The 23,284-nt window shown below is 50.6% G+C and overlaps 2 protein-coding genes, 1 long non-coding RNA gene and 1 other non-coding gene across 8 annotated transcripts in view; 2 read left to right on the plus strand and 2 right to left on the minus strand.

Annotated features, from left to right (window-relative positions):
• The window catches only part of STAT6 (signal transducer and activator of transcription 6), a 14,187-nt gene extending 13,090 nt beyond the window's left edge, over nucleotides 1–1,097 (minus strand). Inside the window, exon 1 of one of the 2 annotated variants that reach the window (XM_027542295.1) lies at nucleotides 857–1,097. The gene's annotated coding sequence lies outside the window, so the exon portion shown is untranslated. The remainder of the gene's footprint in view (nucleotides 1–856) is intronic. The other variant, XM_027542294.1, reaches the window with a different exon arrangement.
• On the plus strand, nucleotides 1,010–9,714 carry LOC113892863. 3 transcript variants are annotated; one of them, XR_003511153.1, is made up of 3 exons: nucleotides 1,010–1,173; nucleotides 3,035–3,429; nucleotides 5,562–9,714. It is a non-coding gene; the product is annotated as an uncharacterized LOC113892863 (long non-coding RNA). The 3 variants fall into 3 exon arrangements; XR_003511151.1 differs by having other exon boundaries at nucleotides 1,044–1,173; nucleotides 2,816–3,429; XR_003511152.1 differs by having other exon boundaries at nucleotides 1,112–1,192.
• Nucleotides 6,187–6,336, minus strand: LOC113893835. Its single transcript, XR_003511358.1, has one exon. It is a non-coding gene; the product is annotated as a small nucleolar RNA SNORA62/SNORA6 family (small nucleolar RNA).
• Nucleotides 9,715–16,774: 7,060 nt separating the features above from the next.
• Nucleotides 16,775–23,284, plus strand: part of LRP1 (LDL receptor related protein 1) — an 80,902-nt gene continuing 74,392 nt past the window's right edge. The window contains exon 1 of one of the 2 annotated variants that reach the window (XM_027542300.1): nucleotides 16,775–17,308. In XM_027542300.1, the coding sequence (XP_027398101.1) occupies nucleotides 17,242–17,308 (67 nt within the window). In that variant the 5' untranslated portion in view covers nucleotides 16,775–17,241. The remainder of the gene's footprint in view (nucleotides 17,309–23,284) is intronic. The other variant, XM_027542301.1, reaches the window with a different exon arrangement.

Raw genomic sequence — 23,284 nt, forward strand, 5'->3', positions numbered from 1 at the left:
CCAGGCTGGCTCAATCGGCCTGCCAGGCCAGGGGCATCTTCTGCTGTAAGCCCCCTTGAACACCGACAGGGAGGGAGGAGCCATGGCCTGGGGGGGCGGGGCCCGCGTTCCCTTCCCCATGGGGAAGGGAAGTCCAGGATCTTCCTCAGCCCCGCTTCGTGGCCTAAACTTCACCTCAACCCCCGAGATTCCTGAGTCCTCTGATCGTGGGACCACAGGATCAGAAGTCAGAAGAGCTGCTCGGAGTTGCCCAGTGTGTGTGCGGGGGCGGGGGCGGGGAGGGGCGCGGGGAGGCGGAGCCAGTTAGGCACCAGGAGGGTTAACTCCATGACGCCGCCGGGCCAAGCGTGGAGCAGTTTTGAGGGGGAAATTCCCCCTCCTCTGGGGCACCATGAGGTTCTACTTCTGGGACACGCTCACCCCCTGGCCACACCCTTGAAGAGGAACCTTTGTGGGGGGCCCGGATAGGGGTCTGTGGAGGATCCACTGCCCCCTGCCATCAGTTTTCTATAGGGAGGGGCGGCCACTTCCCCCCAACCCAGAGGGCAGAGGGGCACCTCCTTGCCCTCCTTCCCCGGCCTTAACACGTCCCTGGATTGCGGGGGATGGGGTGTGTGGAAAAAGTGACCCATGTTGGGGAGGAGCGGGGCAAGTGCTGGGCCTGTACCCACTCCAGATTCCTCTGATATTTCGAAACTGCCGAAACTCAGTAACACCAGCCACCAGCCCCAGCTGAAACAATTTCTTAGGGACCATCCATTCTGCCCAGGCAGGATCCTGAAAAGCACTCCCCTCCTCCCCCCCACATTGGTAGTCAGAGGCCCCCCACCCTCCCTCCTTGGAGGCATCCCCTCACCTTGGCAACCCCTCTGTTGTCGTCTCCCTCTCTCAGCCGGCTCTGCCAGGCCCCATGGGTCTGTAGCTCTGTCCAGCGGGTTCAGGACTGGCCCTGCTAACACCCCTCCTCCACCACCACCACCAAAAATAAAACACACACACACACACACACACACACACACACACACAATCCTCTCCCAGCCTCCCTCTTCAGTGTAAGCAGTGGCTGCCCCAGCCCTCTGTTTCCGGCTTCTCCGACTACCCAGGTCCCTCCCTGGAGCTCTGACGACACAGAGAAGAGAAAGTGGGCTGGAGGAGGAAGAGGAAGAAAGTGGGGTGAGCATGTGTGCCTCTGGTATGGAGTAGGGGAGCATGGGCTGGGAGGGGGAGCCAGGACTGGGGCTTGGGGGCCCCTGGCGCCATGCTGGAGGAAAGGCTGATCCCCACTTACTCTGCCCCCTTCAAAAACAATCAACTTTTCTCCAGAAAGTCACCTAATATCAAGCAGAGACATGCCACCCCAAACTACAGCTCCCATACTCAAACTCTTGCAAGGGCCGGGGGTTTGGGCTCAAGAGGGACTGGGCTCCCCCCTCCCCGCCCCGGGGTGGGGGGTGCCTCTGGAAAAAGAAATCCCTCTGGCCCTGCGCTCCCTCCAGTGGAAGACCCTGAAAGCGGCGGGGAGCTGGGACTCCTCGGTCCCCCTCCCTGCTGGGTGGGGAACGCCCTAGAGGTCTCGTGACCCACTGATGGGAGGGAGTGGGGGAGGGGGCCGCGAAGCTCACAATCCTGTAGGCCTCCAGGGGTGCCTGGGACTGAAAATCCTTTCTGCCACCTCCTCATGGGGTACTACTCCGGAGACCCAGGTAGGAGCCAGTGGCAAGCTGGAGTTGCTGCCTGTAGATTCCTAAGGGACAAGTTTGAATATGAATCTGCTGTGCAACCTTGGCAAAGTTCCTATCTGTTTCTGGGGTAAACACAGAGAGACACACCCAGAAATAAACGTGCATGTACACAACTTCCCCAGCCAGAAGGACACTCCCTCCCACACACACACATGCTTACACACACGCACAGGCAGGCTCACAGACATGTCAGCACTCAGAGCCACATGCAGTCACAAAAGGACACACACTCACACGCACAGCTTGCTCAGCTTCTGAGTCATCATTGTCACTACTGGATGGTTTTTGAAGCTTTGGCTGGAGGAAAAGCTGGAGGAGGCCAAGGGACCTTCAAGCCCCCAACCTGAGAGACGAGTATGGGGAAAGGATGGTCTCTGAGGAGCTGGGGGAAGGTGGGAGGCGGTTTCTACTCCCCTCCTCTTTCCCCAAACAGGGCTGGGCTCAGGGGCCAAAGCCAGGCTTATGCTGCCCCCTGGTGTCCCAACTGATTCCCAGAACCTGGCTCCTCCTGCTCCCATCCACGTGGATGGGCAAGTACGTGCAGGTCGGAGTGCCCAGCCAGGCAGAGGGTAGGAGTTAAGAACTTGGCCCCTGGAGCAGGCTGCATGGGTTCAGATCCTGCCAACAGTGCTAGCTGCACAACTCTGGGCTGTTTACTATTTGTGCTTCAGTTTTGTTGTCTGTAAAATGGAGCAAATAATAGCCTTAACTTACAAAGTTGTGAGAGTGAAATGCAATAATACATGCAAATGATGCCTGGTACACAGTAAACGTTAGACATTATTTTATTGTCCCAGAACTAGCCAGGCAGGAGAAAGACAGAAGAGTCTCTATCTTACATAGGATCCCCAGATTTGAGAGTAATATTAATGCCACAAAGGCAGAGGCTGTTGGAGGTGTGTGCTTATATATTTATTGTGTCTGTAAGGCAGCCAGTTGGAGAGGAGGGAGAGCTGGGGTGGAGATGGCAGGCGGGGACCCTGTCCTTGGGTTTATACAGCTGGCAGTGCTACAATCGATCGCAATGTGTACACAAAGGTGCTCACAACACATGCATTCTGTGTCCACTCCAGGGCACCCACTCTGCCTGCTGACATCCAGAGACAGTGACTAAACTCAGGCCTTGCCACCTAAGGGTCTCCAGAGGGCCATGTCCCCCAGAACTTTGGCAAGAGGAGAGGAGGCATGAACTCGAGTCTTTAACTTTGACTGCTTTGGGGGATAGGAAGGTGAGAAACACATACAAGTAGTAAAACAATATTTATTATCATCTTCTCTAACTGATTGCACAGACGGGGAGACTGTGATGTCATCAGAGGACTTATGGGCATATCTGATGTGGATCAAACTCCACTTAAAAGCTTTGTGACTGTGTGTCAACCTCTCAAACGGAGACAAGGATTGTGCCCACTTGACACGGCCTAGGTCAGGGTGAGGTGCTGAGTATGCTGAGTTGGAGAGGTGCTCACCTTCAGGTCATATAAGTGTGGAGTTGGCTAGACTACTGGTAATGACACCCCCACTTGCATGACCCTGAGAGTTGGTTCCTTGCTTGCCTCACCCTCCTCCGGGCCCTGCCATCCCACCAGTGGCTGTGAAGAATGCAGGAGGAAAAGCAGAGAAAAAAGAATGTTGCAGTCCGGGAACTGCAGGTTGCAACCCAACAGTGAGTCACGAAATCAATCAGGTGAGTGTATTTTTTTGCTAGGCAGGGAGTTAACCAACCAAAGGAATTCATTCTGTCAGACTACTGAAGGCTAGAAGCCCAAGATCAGTGTGTTGGCAGGGTTGGTGCCCTATGAAAACTGAGAGGACTCATTCCAGGCCTCTCTCCTTGGCCTGTGGATAGCCATCTTCCTGTTCATGTGGTAATCTCCCTGCATGCAAGTCTGTCTCCAAATTTCCCCCCTCTATTGCCAAGCCACATAGGATCCTGTTCCAAGACCAGAGGTTGAACCCAGGGCCCCGGCAATGAAAGCACTGAGTCCTAACTACTGGACTGCTAGCGAATTCACAAATTTCCCCTTTTTCTAAAGACATCAGTCATATTGGATTAGGGCCCACCCTAAAGATTTCCTCTGTAAAGACCCTATATCTGAATAAGGTCACATTCTGAGGGACTGAGGGTACCTCCTATGAATATGAATTTTTGAGGGATATGTGATTTCAACATATTAATATATAAATTTTTGAGAGGCAGAGTTCAACCCATCACAGTGAGCCTTGACCACCAGTATTTAAAAACAAAGTAGAATACAATAAAAAATACCAGAATGCATGACACAAAGTAAGGATAAGTAGTGTCTAATGAAATTTGTTTCACTTTATATATTGATTTGAGTTCTAGGTCTTGATGGAAAAGATATTTTTCAGTGCTGGTTGTGGTCAAAAACAAAGCACCATTTGGGTGTTGGTAATCATCACACGGGGCTTCACTGGTGGCTCAGTGATAAAGAATCCACCTGCCAATGCAGGAGACACAGGTTCAATCCCTGGGTCAGGAAGATACCCTGGAGAAGGGAACGGCAACCCACTCCAGTATTCTTGCCTGGGAAATCCCACGGACAGAGGAGACTTGTGAGCTATAGTCCATAGGGTGGCAAAAGAGTTGGACATTAAAAAAAAAAGAGAGAGAGACATGATTTAGCGACTAGACAATAACTATCACATATCACTTTGTATTGCTTTTTAATTATCATATGGGTACATCCTTCTCTGACAAGGAAATAAGCTCCTGGAGGGGCATGTATCATCCTGTAAATGCTGCTATGCAGCTAGAAAAAAACAACAGTTAATCCTTGCTAGTCGATACAAAGACTACCATTTACCTCGTGTTTACTGTGTACCTGGGGTGGGCTGTTTTACATATACTCTCTTATATGAGGATTAAACTTAGTGATGGATTAATGGCAGGGGCTTAGCACATTTCACAGCCAAGATGAATGCAGGCTGCATTCAGGAGCACTGGACAGCAGCCTGGGATTTGTAGGTGGGGGACTGAGGGATCGGAGGAAAAGTTCACAGAAGTGTGGGAAGCGGCTTTGGGTCCCTAGGCAGCTGTGTCTCCCAGGCCTTTGCTCTTCCCCCCAAATTTCCATTCACCTTGATCCCAACTCACCATTTAGATTAGAGGAAACAGAGACTTGTCAGTTGCAAACTCCTCCAGTGTCCTGCTCCCTGACAACAGACGTTTCATCAGCACCTGCACCCTCTCTGCAGGCTCAAAGGAGAGCCTATCTCTTCCCCTGCCGGAAGGATGTTCCTCCATCTGTGCTCAGGACCTTAACTGCCTCCCCGGGCACTGTTCCAGTCATTGTCCCCTCCGTCCTCCAAATCTCCAGCCTCTCATTCACTAATTATTGCAGGTCATTTTCTTTTGGTCACACCTCACAGCTTGCAGGATCTTAGTTCCCTAACCAGGGATTGAACCTGGCCCTCAGCTGTGAAAGTGCCAAGTCCTAAGCACTGGACCACCAGGCAGTTCCTTATTATAGCTCTTAACCCTCAACATACAAACACATTCAAATCCCTCCACCTTTAAAAAAGTGAATTGAATTGGTAGCAAGCAATCCTCCCAAAATCTATGTCCAGTGCATTCAGTAATAATTTGTTGGGTGTCTGTTCTCAGGCTCTCATAGCCAAGACAGGGAGTCAGATTTGTTAACAATGGTATCTTATATCACAGCCCAGCATCATTAGGACTGTGACTCCAGTGAAGCACAGGGTGCCATGGGAGCACGTGGGAGGGGCACCTAAATTAGGTTAGGGGATAGATCAGGGAGGTGATGCCCAAACTGAATCTTTTTTTTTTTTTTTTAGAAACAGTTATTTTCCATCAACCAGATTTCCATCTTGTTGGAAGTTTGTGGACGTTCTACAAGTGTTTGGAAGAACAGCTTACGACCACTCAGTGGTGGTTCCTACCCATTCAGGCCTGAGCGGTGGGAGCCGCAGACCAGTCTTCAGTGGGAGGCGGAGCACTCCAGTCTTCAGTGGGGAACTGCTGAATAGGCATGGAAGGCGCCTGCACGCCTTGAGACCAGTCTGCCGCCTCAGGCTGAGTAGCAGTGAACTCTGGAGCTGGACCAGCCCATTTACCCTGAAATTCCTCCTTGGTCACAGCCTTCTCAGCTGCTGCCTGCTCTTCCTTTTCAATCTCTTCAGGATCTCTGTAGAAGTAGAGATCCGGCATGACCTCCCATGGGTGTTCTCGGGAGATGGTGCCACACATGCGCAGAACTTCCCGGGCAAGCATCCACCACATCAGACCCACTGAGTGCGCTCCCTTTTTAGGATCTCAGAGTAGGATACATGAACTGAGAAAACAGAAAAGTCAAGTATTGCCTGAAGAGTTAGGGATATTGAAGAAGAGAAAAAAAAAAAAAGCTAATTTTTAAATGTTTTCACCTCTCCTTAAATAAGCTCTCATTCCTTAAAATCATACTTTTGTAGCAAGTATTACTATCCAACTCCACTCACTGGGCCAGAGACCCTTGTGGTGTTAGCAAAAAACTTGCCCCTCATGTAGCACACTACCTACACGTGTGAGTTCATTGGCCAGCGGCCTCAACTCCAAGCTCTAACGATGTGCTGACAAACTGAATCTTAAAGGGAAAAAAGAAGTTGTTCAGACCAAAAACAAGAGGAGAGGTAAATCAGGAAGGGAGTCTAGCATGTGCAAAAGCATGGATGCTGTGGGAGCATGGTACCTTCTGGAAATGGGTAGTAGGTGGCAATAGGGAACAGCAGAGGATTTAGGGCAAGTGAGCAATATGATGAGATTTAGTAGAGAAACTACCCTGGTTGCAATGTGGAGAATGGATTTAAACAGTAAATCTGAAACCAGGAGAACTGTTCAGAAGGTTAATAATGATGAAGAAGGATACCATATGGAGAAGGAGGAAAAGTGAAACATTGTGGAATCAACCTGGTTAGGAAGAGGAGTCAAGACAAGAGCCAGTGGGAAAGGAAAGGATAGAGTCAAGGAACTGGAAGTCTCAACCAACCTAAAGATCAGACTTCCTGGGGGCAAGGGAAGGAAGAAATTGAAAGGTTGGCAAGTGTGGTTAGAGACAAAGGGGTGAGATTCCACTGAGCTCTCCTGGGAGGGTGTGGTAGAGGTTGTGGCTATGGGTGTGAGTGGCTATGGCAAAATGGAGGTGAGTCATTGGAGTTGAAGAGACCAGGGTGCCGCTGGACTACCTGCATGAACATTGAAGCCACCTGGGTTTGCTAAAGACCTGAGGTGGCAAGGAAACGGTGTATCAGATGCCATAGTCTTTCTTCAAGGAGAGTGGGCAAATGACCAGGACATCAGTGGATGGCGGCAAAAGTAATAACTAACATTTAATGAGAGTTTATGTGTTACTTCAATTCCTGCTTTTTAAATCATCGGTACATTTTATCCTACAACAGTACTATGAATTAGAGCTATGTGCCCAGTGTGGTGAAGTGAAAGTCACTCAGTCAGGTCCCACTTTTTGTGACCCCAAGGACTATACAGTCCATGGAATTCTCCAGGCCAGAATACTGGAGTGGGTAGCTGTTCCCTTCTCCAGGGGATCTTCCTAACCCAGGGATCGAACCCAGGTCTCCCTCATTGCAGGCGGATTCTTTACCAGCTGAGCCACAAGGGAAGCCCAAAAACACTGGAGTGGGTAGCCTATCCCTTCTCTAGTGGATCTTCCCAACCCAGGAATCGAACCAGGGTCTCCTGCACTGTAGGCAGATTCTTTACCAACTGAGCTACCAGGGAAGCCAAGTCACTAGTCAAATGTGACTATTTAATTTTCATTAAAAAAAAAAAAAAAAAAAAACAGTTCTTGGGACTTCCCTCGTAGTCCAGCAGCTAAGACTCCATGCTCCCAGTGCAGGGGGCCTAGGTTCCATCCCTGGTCAGGAAACTAGATGCCACATGCCGCAGCTAAACTTCCCGTGTTTCCCAACTAAGACCCAGTGCAGACACATACATGCATAAATAAATAAACATTAAAAAACAATCCCTCACATGTACTCGCCACATTTCAAACACTCAGCAGCCACGTATGGCTAGTGGCTACTGTATTAGCACAGACATGGGACATTTCCTTCCATCATCACAGAAAGTTCTGTTGGATAGTGCTAATAGCCCTTGTTTTACAGATCAGGAAGCTGCAGTGTGGAAAGTTTAAGTGATCTGCCCGCAGCCAAAGAGCTGGCAAGTGAGCTGGGATTTGCATCCAGTTAGTCTGGCACAAGCGCTGTTGCCCTTAAGCAGTATGCCACACATCTTGTCAATGGAGGGTGAAATAGCTGACCCTTAAAAGGAAGAGGAATTTGTATGACTATCAAGGCAAGCATTGATGATGCCTGCTCAGCAGTGAGTCTTTCTCCCTTGTTGGCAAAGTCTGGGTTATATACAGGTGTTCCCCTCCCATGCATTTAGGGGATGAATCTCATTGGTCTTACCAATCATGGTGTTTCCATTGTCCTGGCTAATTTGTGGGGAGCTTAGGAAAGATTTTGTTTTTCTTCATTATCAATGGAGAAGGCAATGGCAACCCACTCCTGTACTCTTGCCTGGAAAATCCCAGGGACAGCAGAGCCTGGTGGGCTGCCTTCTATGGGGTCCCACAGAGTCGGACACGACTGAAGTGACTTAGCAGCAGTAGCAGCAGCATTATCAAGACTACATGTGATGTCTGAGGAAAGAGACCATCAGCCATTGAGGACAGAGTAGCAGTGTGAAGAGGTAGAAAACTCTTAATGAATCAAGCAGTCCTGGCTCTGTTCTAGAACTCTTTGTTCAGTCTACTTTAATTGGGTCTTCTGTTAGTTGCTGCTCAATGCGTCCCTGAGACTTTGGTGGAGCCACACTGACTATAAGAAATGGTGAGCACAGAGCAGGCTGACTGTCTATGCTCCCACAGTCACCTGACTTGTTCACTTGGGAGAATAAATGATATCTCTTTTAAAAAAAAAAAAGTGTCCTCAGGGACGAGCCACATTTCAGACAAGTACAGAGGGGCAAGGATAATCTGAGCCAAGAGTGGCCCAGGACCTTGTACAAGGAAGGGATTGGGGAGCAGCACAAGGGTGGTCGGGAAGAGGAAGGACTAGGCTGAGTGGAGAAGGGTAGGCGCCCACTGAGGCCTGCCAAGGATGACAGGATATGAGCAATGGTGGTGTCAGCTGATCTCAGTTCTCAAATGAAGTTCTGTGGCTGTCAGGGGCTAACTGTGGCCAACAGACCTTCACCCCACAGAAGCATAAGTAGCAGCCCTGGTGGGTGGGCAAAGGCAGGCGTCTCTGGATAGAGTCAGCTGTGGTTAGGATTGAGCCTCTGCAAGGACATTCTAGCCCTCTAACTAGCACTCTAATTACTGTCTTGCCTTTCTCTCTTCCCTGGAGCAGCCAAACTTCTTGGGAAAGTTATTCACATTCTCTGTCTTCCCTTCCACACCTCCTCAGAACGCTGCAAGCTGCCTACTGCCTCCACCAGTCCAATGAAACTGTCCTGGCCCATGTCACACATGCCCTCCTAGAATAATGACCTGTCCCTGTCCTTCTCTTGCTGGACCATTCAGCAGTTTTCAACACTGTTAGCCACTCTTAAATAAGCGCTTCTGCCACTGGTTTTCACGGCCCCTCTCTCCTAGTCTTCCTCCTACTTGTCTCAGTGCTCCTTCTCAGTCTCCTGTCTTCACAGGCTATCCTTCCTGTGTAATCTCACCCACACCTGAGGCTGCAGCATACACCGAGAAAAGCAGTGTAACATGGTAGGTAAAACCATGGCTTCTGGGGCCAGGCCACCTGGGTTCAAATCCTTGCCCTACCGCTTCATTTCTGTATGACATCTCCACCCCTACCAAGATGTACATCATTATCCTCAACCCACCCCCTGGGGGAGCCACTGTTCTGATTTTTTCCACTACAGGTTTGTTTTGTCTATTTTAGAATTCATATAAATGGAATAAAGCAGGATGTGCTTTCATATCTGGCTTCTTTTACTCACTGTGTCTTGAGATTTATTGTGTTGTTGTATGTATCCATAATGTGTCCATTTTATTACTAATATCTCATGGTAGAGATATACCACAGATGCTTTGTCCTTTAAAAAAAAAAAAGATGATAGGCAACTGAGCCACAGCCAGTTTTTGGCTATCATGAAGAAAATTACTATGAACATTCTTCGAATCTTTATGTAACCATATGTTTTCACTTCTCTTGAATAAATAAGAGTATAATTGCTGGGTCATAGGGTAGGTATCAGAGAAGGCAATGGCACCGCACTCCAGTACTCTTGCCTGGAAAATCCCATGGATGGAGGAGCCTGGTAGGCTGCAGTCCATGGGGTCCCGAAGAGTCGGACACGACTGCTTGACTTCACTTTCACTTTCATGCATTGGAGAAGGAAATGGCAACCCACTCCAGTGTTCTTGCCTGGAGAATCCCAGGGACAGGGGAGCCTCGTGGGCTGCCGTCTCTGGGGTCGCACAGAGTCGGACACGACTGAAGCGACTTAGCAGCAGTAGCAGCAGCAGCAGGGTAGGTATATGCTTAAGATAAGAAACTGCCATATATTACTCCAAATTTATAGTACATTCCCAACACTGTAAGAGAATTCCTGTTGCTCTACGTTCTCAGTAGTGTTTGGTATTGTCAGTTTTTAAAAGTTAAATCATTTTGGTGAATGTGGAGAATTATCTCATTGTGGTTTTAGTTTGCATTTTGTTGATGACTAGAGATATTGAGTGCTTTTCATGTGCTTATTAGGCATTCATACATGTTCTTTTATGATGTATCTGTTCAAATGTTTTGTTCATTTTTAAAAGTGGGGTGTTTTTATTATTACTGTGTTATAGGAATTTTCATGTATCCTGAATACCAGTTCTTTGTGAAATCAATATTTTGCTTATTTTCTGGCTTACTTATTCATTTTTTTAATGATGTCTTTTGATAAACAGACATTTTCAGTTTTGATGTTTCCTACATCAATTTGTTTTCTTTTATGGTTATGGCTTTCTATAACATAAATTTTTACCTACTTCCAAGTCAGGAAGATATTCTGTGTTTTCACTTAAAAATTTTATGATTTTAGCTGTTATGGCTTAGGTCTATGATTAATCTGAATTAATTTCTGCATATGATGTGAGGTAGGGATTGTGATTCACTTATTGTTCCAACACAGTTTGTTGAAAAGATATTCCTTTCCCCAGTGGATTGCTTTGACATCTTCATTAAGATTAAATGACCTTTGGGACTTCCCTGGTCCAGTGGTCCAGTGGCTAATGCTCCGAGATCCCAACGCAGGGGAACTGGGTTTGATCTCTGAGAAACTAGATCCCAGAGGCCAACTAAGAAGACCTCATGTGCCACAACTAAGACCCAGCACAAGCCAAATTTAAGAAAGGATTAAATGACCTTTAAGTGTGTTAGTCTATTTCTGGCTCTCTATTCTATCCCATGGTTCTGTTTGTCAGACCTCATCCCAGAACTATAGTGTCTCGATTATCATAGCCTACAAGTCTCAAAGTCAAGTAGTAAAGTCCTCTGGCGTTGGGGAATTGTTTTTATTTTTCTGTTAGCATTGGGATTTTAAAAGCTCCCCAGTTGATTTAAATGTGCTGCTAAAATCTGAAAACTTGAGAACATTCTAATGTGAGCCACAGTTTCTAGACCCAGCTTTCCCTGTTACTATCCTCTAGGCCAAAATTATAAGCAAATTAATATACTTGATCCTGCCTCTTTAGCCTGGAATCCTCTTTCTCTTCAGCTCTGCGGCTGGTGCATTAAGGGCTTCATCAATTTCTCACCTGGTTCCCCTCTACTTTATTTTTAATATTATTTTTTATTTATTTGGTTGCATGGAGTCTTAGTGGCACGTGGGATTTAATATTATTTTTTATTTATTTGGTTGCATGGAGTCTTGTGGCACGTGGGATTTAGTTCCCCGACCAGGGATCGAACCCAGGTCCCCTGTATTGGGAGTGCAGAGTCTTAACCACTGGACCACCAGGGAATCCCCCCTCTACTTTCAGATAAAAATTCTAAGTCCTTAGTGTGGCTAATGTCACCTTTTGTGATTAGGCTCTCTGATACTTCATCCATTATCTTCCCCAACAAGTACCTTAAGCTTCCACCATACCACATTTGCCTTAAGTGTCTCAAATTTCTTCATGCCTACATGTCTTTGCCTGTCCTGCAGCCTAAAACACCTTTTCCTTCTGTCATTGTTTGCCATCTCCTTCCTCTCTTTCAACACATAGCCTGGTATCATCCACTCTGCACTGCTTTGACCCTCTTATCTGGGATAGGTATCCTGCCCTGGTTCCCATGGCCCTCTGTGCCATGAGCCTTTATCCTAGGCATTAAGGTCCTTTGTTATAATTGTCAGTGATCTAGTTGCTCAACCCCATTAACCTGCACACACCTTGAAGGCTGAGACTGCGTGTTTCCATCTCATCTCTAGTGCCTACCAATGTAATTGGCACATAAGTGAAAGTGAAGTCACTCAGTCGTGTCTGACTCTTTGCAACCCCATGGAATGTAGCCCACCAAGCTCCTCCATCCATGGGATTCTCCAGGCAAGAATACTGGAGTGGGTTGCCATTTCCTTCTCCAGGGGATCTTCCTGACCCAGGGATCGAACCCAGGTCTCCTGCATTGCAGGCAGACGCTTTAACCTCTGAGCCACCAGGGAAGCCCATATAAGGTACCTAATAAATGTTTTTTAAGTGAAAGGAAACCGGGCTCCAATCCACACTGTGATTTGAGGCAGATTCCTCAAATCTGCCTTTTCTGAGACTATTTCCATATCTACAAACTGAAAATAACACCTATGCCACAAGGTAGTTGTAAAACTTAAATGAAGTAATCCATATAAAATCTACTGCATTGTCTTGGTATATGGAAAGTACTCAATAAATCTTGGTTCTCTTCCAGTCTTCCAATAAACCCTTCCCATTTTTCCTGTTTACACTTCTTTATCTGACCGCTAGGTGGTGCCAGCCTCTGGCTTGACATTCAATTCCAGGGCTACCCTCTTAATGCCCCCCTTCTCAGTGCCTGTTATACTCAGGAAAAGCAAAGTGGAAAGGAAAGTGAAGTTGCTCAGTCATGTCCAACTCTTTGCAACCCCATGGACTGTAGCCTACCAGGCTCCTCCATCCATGGGATTCTCCAGGCAAGAATACTGGAGTAGGTTGCCATTTCCTTCTCCAGGGGATATTCCCTGACCCAGGGATCGAACCCGGGTCTCCCGCATTGCAGGCAGATGCTTTACCCTCTGAGCCACCAGGGAAGGAAAGGGACATGTTTAATAATCTGCTGGGAGATCCCAGAAAAACGAGGTATTCTCTCCACCAATTTCTTTGCCTGCTGTCACCATTCTTGTAAACCTGATCATAGATTGCCCAGAATTAATTCCTCCTTGGTTTCCCCTATTTGGTTATAATTCCAGCCCAAGGATTTGAAGATGGAAAAAGCTTCTTTAGAGTAGAAGTGGGGAGAAAGAGAAGTCGAGGCAGAGAGGGAATGCATAATGGGTGCTATAGGAGAAAAACAGTCAGTTCTTACAGTCACATCCCATTTGATGGTAATTATGATGGTCTCCTTTACCAGTGCAGACACCCCTGGCCCTAACACTCATGTAAGCTCACCCACCTAACAATCAAGAGGTCCTAACACTGTGTGGATACAAATAAGTAAAGGGACATGATACCTGCCCAAAGGGAGTTTATGGTCTGATGGTAGACACAGAATCACAAAATTAAGTGCCAAGTTCTAGGTACTGAGGCTGTCTTGAGAGCACGCTTGGTACAGGAGAGATGGGCAGAGTGAGAATAACAGGAGAGGCTTGCTGAGGAGAGTAGGAAGGAGCTGAGAGAAGGGTATAATTAAAGGCTCGGGTAGAAATATGCATTCTCTCATCTTATAGTGACAACCTCAGGACTTCACACATTGGAAATAACCCGAGTGCCCAACAATCCCAGTAGACTATGGAGTCGGAGAAGGCAATGGCACCCCACTCCAGTACTCTTGCCTGGAAAATCCCATGGATGGAGGAGCCTGGTAGGCTGCAGTCCATGGGGTCGCTAAGAGTCGGACACGACTGAGTGACTTCACTTTCATTTTTCACTTTCATGCATTGGAGAAGGAAATGGCAACCCACTCCAGTGTTCTTGCCTGGAGAATCCCAGGGACGGGGGAGCCTGGTGGCTGCCGTCTCTGGGGTCACACAGAGTCGGACATGACTGAAGTGACTTAGTGTAGCATAGCATAGACTATGGAGTATCCAAGGAAGGAGATCCCAAGCAGTCCATGTAAAGAGCGAATTAGGCGTGTGTATACAATGGGAAAGGGATCAAGATGAGGTAATTGAGAAAAGCAAGTTCCAGAACAGTATATACTTAATGAGCTGATTTGCAGTTTTAAAAGATGTTTATATTTGTTTATTATTTATTTATTTTGGCTTGCAGTATCTTGGTTCCTGGACCAGGAACTGAACCAAGGTCTCCAGCAGTGAAAGCATGGAATCCTAACCACTGGACCACCAGGGAATTCTGTTTATTGTTTTTAAAAAATCTCTTGGAAGGAGACCCAAGGAACTCTTAGTAGTGGTTATTCTGAGGGTGGGACTGAAGAATGGGAGTGTGAAATGTGGCAAGTTTACTTTTCACCTTGTACCTTCCTATACTCTAAGTTTTGCAACCACTAAGTATTATTATTATTATTTTTACAATATAAAGTTAATAAAAATAAACACACAGTCGTATCCAGGAGACAGCAGGGATTGGGAGGTAGCAAGTGAGAAGTATCCATGTGCTGGCTGAGGCCAGATCCTGGAAGGCCAAGACTGGAAGAAGAGTTTACATGTGATCATTCTGTTGTCTATGGAGACCCAATAGAGGTTCCCCAGCCAGGAAGAAACAGAGGAAGCAGTTTCAGGAAGATTCACCTGCATAAGAGAGGTATCAGGGAGAGCCAAGAAACAGGGTTGCCCCCCTCACAACCTTCTCAGGCTACGTATGGTCACTCCAGCTAGCTTTTTCCTTTCAAAGCTGCCTGAAGTCTGTTTCTTTTTTCCTTTGGGCGGTGCTGGGTCTTCGTTGCAATGCTTGGGCTTCTCTAACTGCAGCGTATGTGGGCTCTCTAGTTGTGGTGTGCAGGCTCAGTAGCTGCAGTGTATGGGCTCTTAGATCCCTGACCAGGGATTGGGAGCTCAGCGTCTTATCCACTGGACCATCAGGGAAGTCCCCTGAACTCTGTTTCAATCTGACTTTACTTGGATGACAATATGGGGAAGGGGTTCTGGGAGAAGGAACCTAGTAGGTGTTCATTAAAAACCTTTAGTAGGTTCCTGCATGTGACCCATGTTACATGTGTTAGCCCATGAGGTCTGGATGAAAGGATGAATAAGACCCCACCCCAGACCAGAGAAACTCTGGCAGTGGAAACGGAGGAAAAATCTGAGCTCTATTTCAAAGGAAAAAAAGATAAGTCCTGAGCCCAGGTTTGTAAGATCGGTAAAGAAAGGCCCAGAAGACCGGTTGGCAAAAAGTCTAAGGTTTCTGGCCCGGGAGACTAAAGGCAGGTGGCCTTGGCCCTGAGAAAGCTCGCCTGGAGGAAGCTCTGGTTTGGAGGAAAGGTCTAGCTGCTTCTGGATTCTTCTCTGGCTGTCGCTTCTCTCAATAGACAAGCCCTCCATGCTGCTCTGCTTTCTGCCAGGGCCCGACTGGAGTGAGGATGTGGGGCCTTTCCTTGACTAGAATTTTAAAAGGGAGAAGGGTGGCGCAAACCTCCCTCAACTCTAACGTCAGTTTCTGGCAGCTAGCGTCGCTGGCTGTCTCCCTGAACTCCGACTTCCAGACACCAGAAAGTCAGACACCCTAAGTACAGCGGTAAAACACCGCCCAGAAGGGGGCAGTGGCCAGAAGCACAGTGTTGGGCTCCGGGAGCCGCCCGGCGCCCCGTGGACTCCGAGCTAGGAGTCCCTTGTGGACTCTGCCTAGGACAAAGGTCCGGGACCCAGCAGACACCTCCTTAGAAGAACTTGAGGCCTGGAAACAGAGGTCCAAGAGGCCCTCATCTTATTCCAAATCCCCATTGCTCGGAATCTAAAACCCCGACTTGGTGGGAAGCCAGTCAGAAGGTATAAAAAAACAAAACACCAAACAAAAAAATAAATGAGCCCCGACCTCTCGGGACGAAGCGGGGTGGACCTTCCTCAGCCCCACCCGCTGGTGACTCACCGCCCTCCCAACCAGGGCCTGCCCCTCCCGCGCCCAGTGCCAGGCGAGCAGGACAGGGCGGGTGCTAAGGTGGGCTCCATCCCCAAGCCCTAGGCAAGCGGACAAGCTCCGGCGTGTCCCCGCGGGTGTCCCTGTTTACGCCAAGCCCCAGAGCGAGGTGGGGGCGGGCCTTCTCGGCCCCTCCCCCACCCCGCCCCCCTCCGCCGCAGGCCCCAATCCCAGTCCAGGTCTGACAATGTCTCCAAATCAAAGCTCAGCCTCTCCCCGCATCTTCCCCACGGTCTGGCGGCCCCCAGCCCGCCCCAACCCCAGGCAGGGGAGTCACAGTCAGGGTTCCCCCAGGAGATTAGGCCTCGGTCCACACCTCCCGATCTTAGATCCCCAGACGGAGCCTGAAATCCTAGGGCGAGACACCGAGTTTCAAAGCCAAGCGGCTCAGCTCTCCTCGCCCCCTGCCCAATCCCTCTCGCCCCTTCAGTTCTCGAGCGCCAGGCAGAAGCGCCCAGTCAGGGGAATGGGCACTCCAGGCCCAAAACCAGCCGGCGGGTCCCCAGGAACCCCCGCTCTCGGACCGCTCGCCAGAGCTCCAAATCCTGTCGCTCCTCTGACTCCCCCTCCCCAGGGCAGCGCGCCAAATCAGCGCATGCGCACTCGCAGGATTGCCGCGTAGCTCTTTCTCCCCCACCTCCCCCGCCCCGGCTTTTTCTTTCCCCGCCCCTTTTCTCCCTCCCTCCCTCCTCTCCGGGTCCCCTCCCTCCCCCCCCCCACCCCCAACTCAGCCCGCCCCGCGGCACCTCAGTCCCGGGAACAGTGGTGCGAGCTCCAGGCCCGTGCACTGAGGAGGCGGAAACGAGGGGAGCCCCCAGAGCTCCATCAGGCCCCTTCCAAAGGCTCCCCCACCCGGTCCACGCCCCCCACCCCCCCCACCCCGCCTCCTCCCAATTGTGCATTTTTGCAGCCGGAGGCGGCTCGGAGATGGGGCTGTGAGCTTCGCCCCGGGAAGGGGAAAAAGAGGAACGAAGAGAAAAGCAGGGGGTGAAGGGTTTGGATTTGGGGGCAGAGGGTGCAGCCCCGTCTGCAGGCCCTCCCCAAGGGGCTCCGAACTCTACATCCTCACCCACGCCCCTGGTGTGCTTTGCTGAAGGATAGGATAAGAATAGAGGAGAAGGGAGGAAGGAGGAAAAAGGGGGGCCCCCCAATTGGGGGGGCGACGGCGAGAAGTAACAGGACCAGAGGAGAGGGGGCTGCTGCTTGCATCAGCCCACACCATGCTGACCCCGCCGCTGCTACTGTTGCTGCCCCTGCTCTCAGCTCTGGTCGCGGCCGCTGTCGACGGTGAGTGAGATTTCGCGGCCCCCTTGGACCCTTGGGGACACCCACTCCCCAGCCCCCACTCCTGCGTTTGGATGGGAAAGGGAGTCGCGGGAGGGGGTGCCTTTTGTTATCCCAGTCCAGCTGACACTGCAGCGGCCCAGCTGGGGGCGGGGATGGGGGTCCAATTTGGAGAATGGGGGCCTTGGGCAAATGATGCTTCTGGGACACCCCCCTCAGCCCAAACAAAGACCAGAGGCCTGGGAACGGAGAAGAGGGACCCCCCTTTTTCTGATCCTGGGATCTAGAGGCCTTCTCCTATCTCTGTTCGGGGAGGGCCTCCGCCTCCCCTACATCCTCTACCCCCCCCACCCCCATCTAAATTGTAAAGGAATCCGGATTTGCTATGTACTGGCTGCAAAAGGGGGCGGGGGTCCTTTTGCTGTGGCCTCTGAATCTGGAAGGGAGAGCCGGGTCCGGGTGCCCTGCTGGGCAGAGGGCAGGCTAGACGGGGACTGGCTTTGGGTCGGGAGAGGGAGGGCCACGGGAAGGCCCCCTGCTTGGGTGTGGAATCTGGGCCCTTGGAGACCAGGCTTGGAGGCCTGAGTCCAGGATTTAGCAGGCTGCCAGCCTGGGTTCCGAAATGAGCACTTCCCCCTCTCAGGGCCTCTGTCAGTAGCCTGGAAAGAGCTGTATTTGGGGGGTGTAGCGGGTGGGGGCAGGCGAAGCTATATGACTTTGAATTTTCCTTCTTAATTCCTGGGAGCTTTGAGATGAAAAAACGTCAGATGTCATCATTAGGGAAGGGGACTGGAGAATGGCCTGGAATGCTGAGGTGGGAGGGTGGAAGAAGGCTGCTCTCTCCCTGACTTCTGGCTTGATCACAGTTTGGACTAGAAGGAGAGGTGGAGGTTGGATGGGGGTTATGTCATGCCCCCACCCCTAATTCCCTGCTCCTTAGGTAAATGTGTTTATTTCTCTCCACCACTTCCCCTCCTCCCCTCATACACACACACTTTGTATATTGCAGTTAGCTTTGGGCTAGAATTGTGTCCTTTTGGAGAAACGAGGTGCCCTCTTGCTTTTTTTTTAGTGTCAGCTATTTTCCCTCTTACTTGTGAGTCACTGGTTCAAGTCTTGCTCAAGCTTTGGGCTGGGGTCACGGGGTTGGGCTGGGCTGGGCCCCTGATTTGAGTAGGGGTGGAATCTGATCCATTCCCGTCACTTTAATCTTCTCATCCAGGGAAAAAAAATCTGCACCCAATACCATCGTGCACCCCTCCTCCATCTTCTCAATTCTGCCAGATTGGGATTGGGAAAGTTTTTCTCTGAAACTGGATTAACTCTTCCCCTCCCCCCAACTCTCTTCAGTTGGGAGGGGGTTAGGGGGAAAGGAAATATATAGGACAGTATATTCAGGAGCTCTCAATTATGCCATCTTGGGGACTCTGTCCACCTACCACTCACCCCACATGGAGAAGAGGAAAGAAGCTGTGCCCGGAATACCCTTCAGACCAGCCCTTGCCTGTGATTTCTTCAGTTATGGGTGTTGTTTCCTCTTGTTCTTAACCCTGTTAAGTGAGAGGGGAAACTGAGGCAGAGAGATCTGGAAGGGATAGAAAAGCATTTTAAGAGAGAAAGAGTGACTCATCAAGAGCCCCCCGATGGAAGGAGGATGGAGTTAGGCAGAAAGAAGAGGGGGTCTCTGTGGAAAGCAAACAAGGGCCCCAGCCCAGTCAGGAATGGCCCCAGGGAGCTTCACCCCTCGGCTAATTACCCCACCAAGTTGGTGGGTGGCGAGTGGAGGAGGGAGACTGGACATGTTTTCCATAATGGTTTCCCACCCTTTTTAAGTTTCCACCCAGGCCACAGCTGTAACCCCAGCTCAAGCCAAACTATCCAAAGTCCTGGGCAACTCTGAGACCCCACAGACTGTAGCCCGCCAGGCTCCTGTGTCCATGGGATTTCCCCACCAAGGATACTGGAGTGAGTGGCCATTTCCTCCTCCAGGGGCTCTTCCCGACCTAGGGATCCAATCTGCATCTCCTGCATTGCAGGCGAATTATTCACCGATGAGCCACCAGAGAAGCCCCTAGGGAGAGGACCCCTCCCCAAACTCACATTACTGTTCTCACCTTTGGAATGGGAATATGACTCATCCAGAGTGGGAATATTTCCCACTCTGGGGAGTGGGAAAGGGAGACTACACAGACCTGTCGGGCCAACGCTGTCCAGGACCGCCCAGGGGTTCCTATATCCTACCCTTGCCCTCAGGCCTCGGGCCCACAGACCCAGAACTTTCTCCTTCGTTTCCCAGAGAAGGGCATGTCCTGGCTCAAGCTTACCTCCCTCAGTGTCTAATCTTCCTTCCTGCTGCTGGCTCCCATGGACCCTGCTGCTTTGCCTTCAGGGGAGCAGCCCTAGGTCCCTCTCCAGCACTCCCACCTCCTCTGTTGTGCCTGAACCCAATCTCCAGGGTCCCCTTCTCTTTGGGGAGCGATGTCCCTCCTTGCTAGTAGACAGAGCTGGGTCTACTTGCTTCCTGGGAGGCTGGAGAAACAGATGGATTGGAGAGTGAGAAAAGAGGTCATTGAGGTCTCTGCTGAAATTAGGAAGGTTTTGTAGTGGGGAGGGCTGGCTGCCTCCCTGTCTCCTACCCATCTCCACATACCCCCTTGAGCCCATATATTACCTGTTATCAGACAAGCTGCACAGTGAACTGAGTTATGAAGCTGAGCCTCCTGGCTCTATGAGAGATGGTTCCAAAATCCTTTCTCCCCTGGTCAGACCCAGATGCCTGACTATCTCCCCTCACGCTTGTCTTTCAAACCAGGGACGTGAGGACATTGATTTGGGGATGGAGGTATATTTTGATGTTTGAGGCTGCTTCTCAAGACTTCTTTTTCTCCCAGTCTTAGCCACCCCGCCTTCCTCCATTTTCTCTATTATTTTTCCCCCAGCCACTCCCCATCACTGGGCCTCTTAAGGATGTCAGCCGGGCAGGAGGGGCACTGGCCGGAGTCAGATCCTGTCCAAATCCCCCTCCCACCTCCGACTTTTCAAAACTTCTTTGGGAAGCCCTTCCTTACCAAGTCTAAGTTTCTTTCCTCCTGCTGTAGCCTCAGCCTTTGCATATCAAAACCCCAAGCTTAAGGCTTATTACCCACCTCAGTAGTCTCCTCTCAGCCCCTGCCCCCAGCCCTCTGTGAGCTCTCCAGCATTCAAGTCCTCCAGCTCTTGATGTGGGCTCCTCACCCTTGGGCAGTCTGAATGCAGTGGGACCATGCAAGGGTCCCTGACCTGGTGGAACCGTGTGCTGGGTGTGTTTGGAGCATCTCAACCCACCCCACTGTATTCAGTCCCAGATCTCAGGCCAGTTTTTAACAGGATCCCACATTGTTTGGAGAAGGAAGTAGTTGACTCTGGGATTGCTTCCGGTGCAGTGGCCCCAGGCCCCAGTGTAAAGCCTCCCTGGGAAAGAGGCGAGGGACAGTGGAGGGCAGCATTTACCCCTCTTGCACCCCAGGGGAGATGAGGGGTCTCTCTGAGACCTTGGCCTTCTCGTTGAAGCGCTTCCATCTTCCTTCCTCCCACCCTCCCAATTCTGTGGGAGGCAGTGGCCCCTATTCTGAGTTTGCCTGGGGTCAGACAGTGCTAGGGCAGGGACTCCACTTGCCTGAGTAAAGGTACATGCTTCCCCACCCTGAATCTCAGGGATGTTTTTCTCCAGGTTCATCCCAAGACAACTGTGCCATTATCTTGGCAACCTCTGGGTTGAGACCCTCTTCCTAGGTTTTTTCCTCTGTCTGTCATTGGTATGTGCTGTCTTGGCCTCCAAGAACCTCTGTCTCTCATTCTCCTAGCTCATCTCTCTTATCTCATCCTCTCTGCTCCCATTGTGGTGTTCTCTGTCCAGTCTCTCTCAGTCTCTGTGTCATGCTTTGTCTCTGCCTGTCTCCATCCGCCTCCAACCAGGCCTCTTGGTACCCCAAAAGCTATCTGGGAGCAGAAATCTCTCTTGGGCAATCCCACGTGCTCGCCATTTTGGAGTTGTTATTCCCCTCTCAGGCCAAATTGGGAATCTCCATTTCAGCAGTGAAAGTTCTCCCTCCACTTTCTTCCAAGTTCTTCTCTCTTTTTCCCCCTCCACTAATTTGGGAGAGAATGTTTCTGGAAGAAGGGAACTTGATACCCTTCGTGGGTTGAGTAAGAGGGAGAATTCAGATAATTCAGAAAGGCGGAGGGAGGTTAGACTTCTGGCAGAACTTCCTCATGATTTGAGAACTGGAGAGAGGTATGGGGAATGGGTCAGGAGCTTAGAGCTTTTATTTCTATGGCTGTGTGTGCAGGGGGTTGGGGGTAGGTGAAGAGAGCTTCTGAAGCCTGGTGAGAGATATGCTGACCTCCGGAGGCATTTGAGGGGTCTGGATTGTACTTGCGGGTGTGGGTTGGGGGGAGCATGGAGGAAAAGATGGTGGGGAGGTCAGGCTAATGTCCCGCTGAGTCAATATTGACTCAGGATGGAGGGGGAGACCATCCCCCTCCCCCCGGCAGCCCAAGCCATCCTGTCTGTCTGTCCAGGCCGCAAAGCAGAGGCCCAGACTCAGGAATGACAAAAATGTGTCTGAGCCTCACTGAGCTGCGGGGAAGGAGCCACCGGGTAACACCCAAAATACATAAAATTCAGTGAAAAGCTCTCGGTTTGGGCCTAGGAGGCCCCTGCCGCCCCACCCCTGTATGTTTGAAAGTTTAGATTCCTGCAGGCTCTGGCCCCCCACTCCCTGGCCACCCCCTGGCTCCTCTGTTCCCTTAGCTTTATCATGTGTTTCCTTTTAGAAAACATCCCCCGGTACACAGCCTGTCTCTCCCTCTGCTGTGTCTGCTCTTGAAAAGGGCCTCAGGGTTCTCCTTCACCCTTACCCTGCCTCAGGTCTCCTGGGTCTTTAGGAAATCTCACCTCCCTCTCTTCCTCTCCATCTCTGCTCCCAAGGGATCAAATGATGGGTCCCCTCCTCTAGAGAAGTCTCCCTCGGGGCTCTACTTTCCTGTCGCCCTCTCTTCTCTGCTCAGGCACCCTTGCCACCCTTCCCCACCCTGCCCCCAAGGTCTCAGAATGGGACAGGACGACAGCCAAGGCTCAAGCAGGGCAGTGGGGTCCGTGTTGTGTCTGGATGCACACCCAACCCTACACCTCCTGTTCTGGCTCCAGCTTGGTGGCCCTGGGGGCCGTGGCTGGGCTGGGTGCCTGGGTTTGGGGGGGCGGGGCAGGGGTGTTGGCCAGAGTTAGCATGGCGGTCACATTCATCTCCGGGCAAAGCTGAGAACAGACAGCCCCTGTGTCCTGGCGTTCTCTCTGCAACCTCACTCGCTCTTTCTCTGTAGTTCTCTCCTCCTTCTTTTCCCTCTGCTGTCCTGTTCTTATCCCTTTCCATCTTCTCCACTGTCCCCCCTCCTCTCTGAGGAGGCTTGAAGGCCAGGGCCACCTCCTGTAATTCCCATCCCCACTCCCAGTGCCAGAGGACCCTGCCATTTCCCTTTTTCATCCTTCTGCTCTGCTGTCATGGCCAGTAAGAAACCACCTGTTCAGTTACTAATTGCTCTATGCCTCAGTTTCCTCATCTGTATATGGGGATTGCAACCGTAGCCACGTCACAGGGTTTGAGGATCTAAATGAGTTAATATGTACAAAGTGTCTCAGCCCAGATGCTGACACAGAGTGACTATGTTGAAAAGTGTTAGCTCATATCCTTAGGAACCCCCAGATCTCCCGAGGGGCGGGAGCCAGGGGAGGCCACTGCTGCTGCTGCTGCTAAGTCGCTTCAGTCGTGTCCGACTCTGTGCAACCCCATAGACGGCAGCCCACCAGGCTGCCCCGTCCCTGGGATTCTCCAGGCAAGAACACTGGAGTGGGTTGCCATTTCCTTCTCCAATGCATGAAAGTGAAAAGTGAAAGTGAAGTCACTCAGTTGTGTCCAACTCCCAGCGACCCCATGGACTGCA

This window comes from Bos indicus x Bos taurus, chromosome 5, assembly GCF_003369695.1.
Source record: "Bos indicus x Bos taurus breed Angus x Brahman F1 hybrid chromosome 5, Bos_hybrid_MaternalHap_v2.0, whole genome shotgun sequence".
Lineage (NCBI taxonomy): Eukaryota > Metazoa > Chordata > Mammalia > Artiodactyla > Bovidae > Bos > Bos indicus x Bos taurus.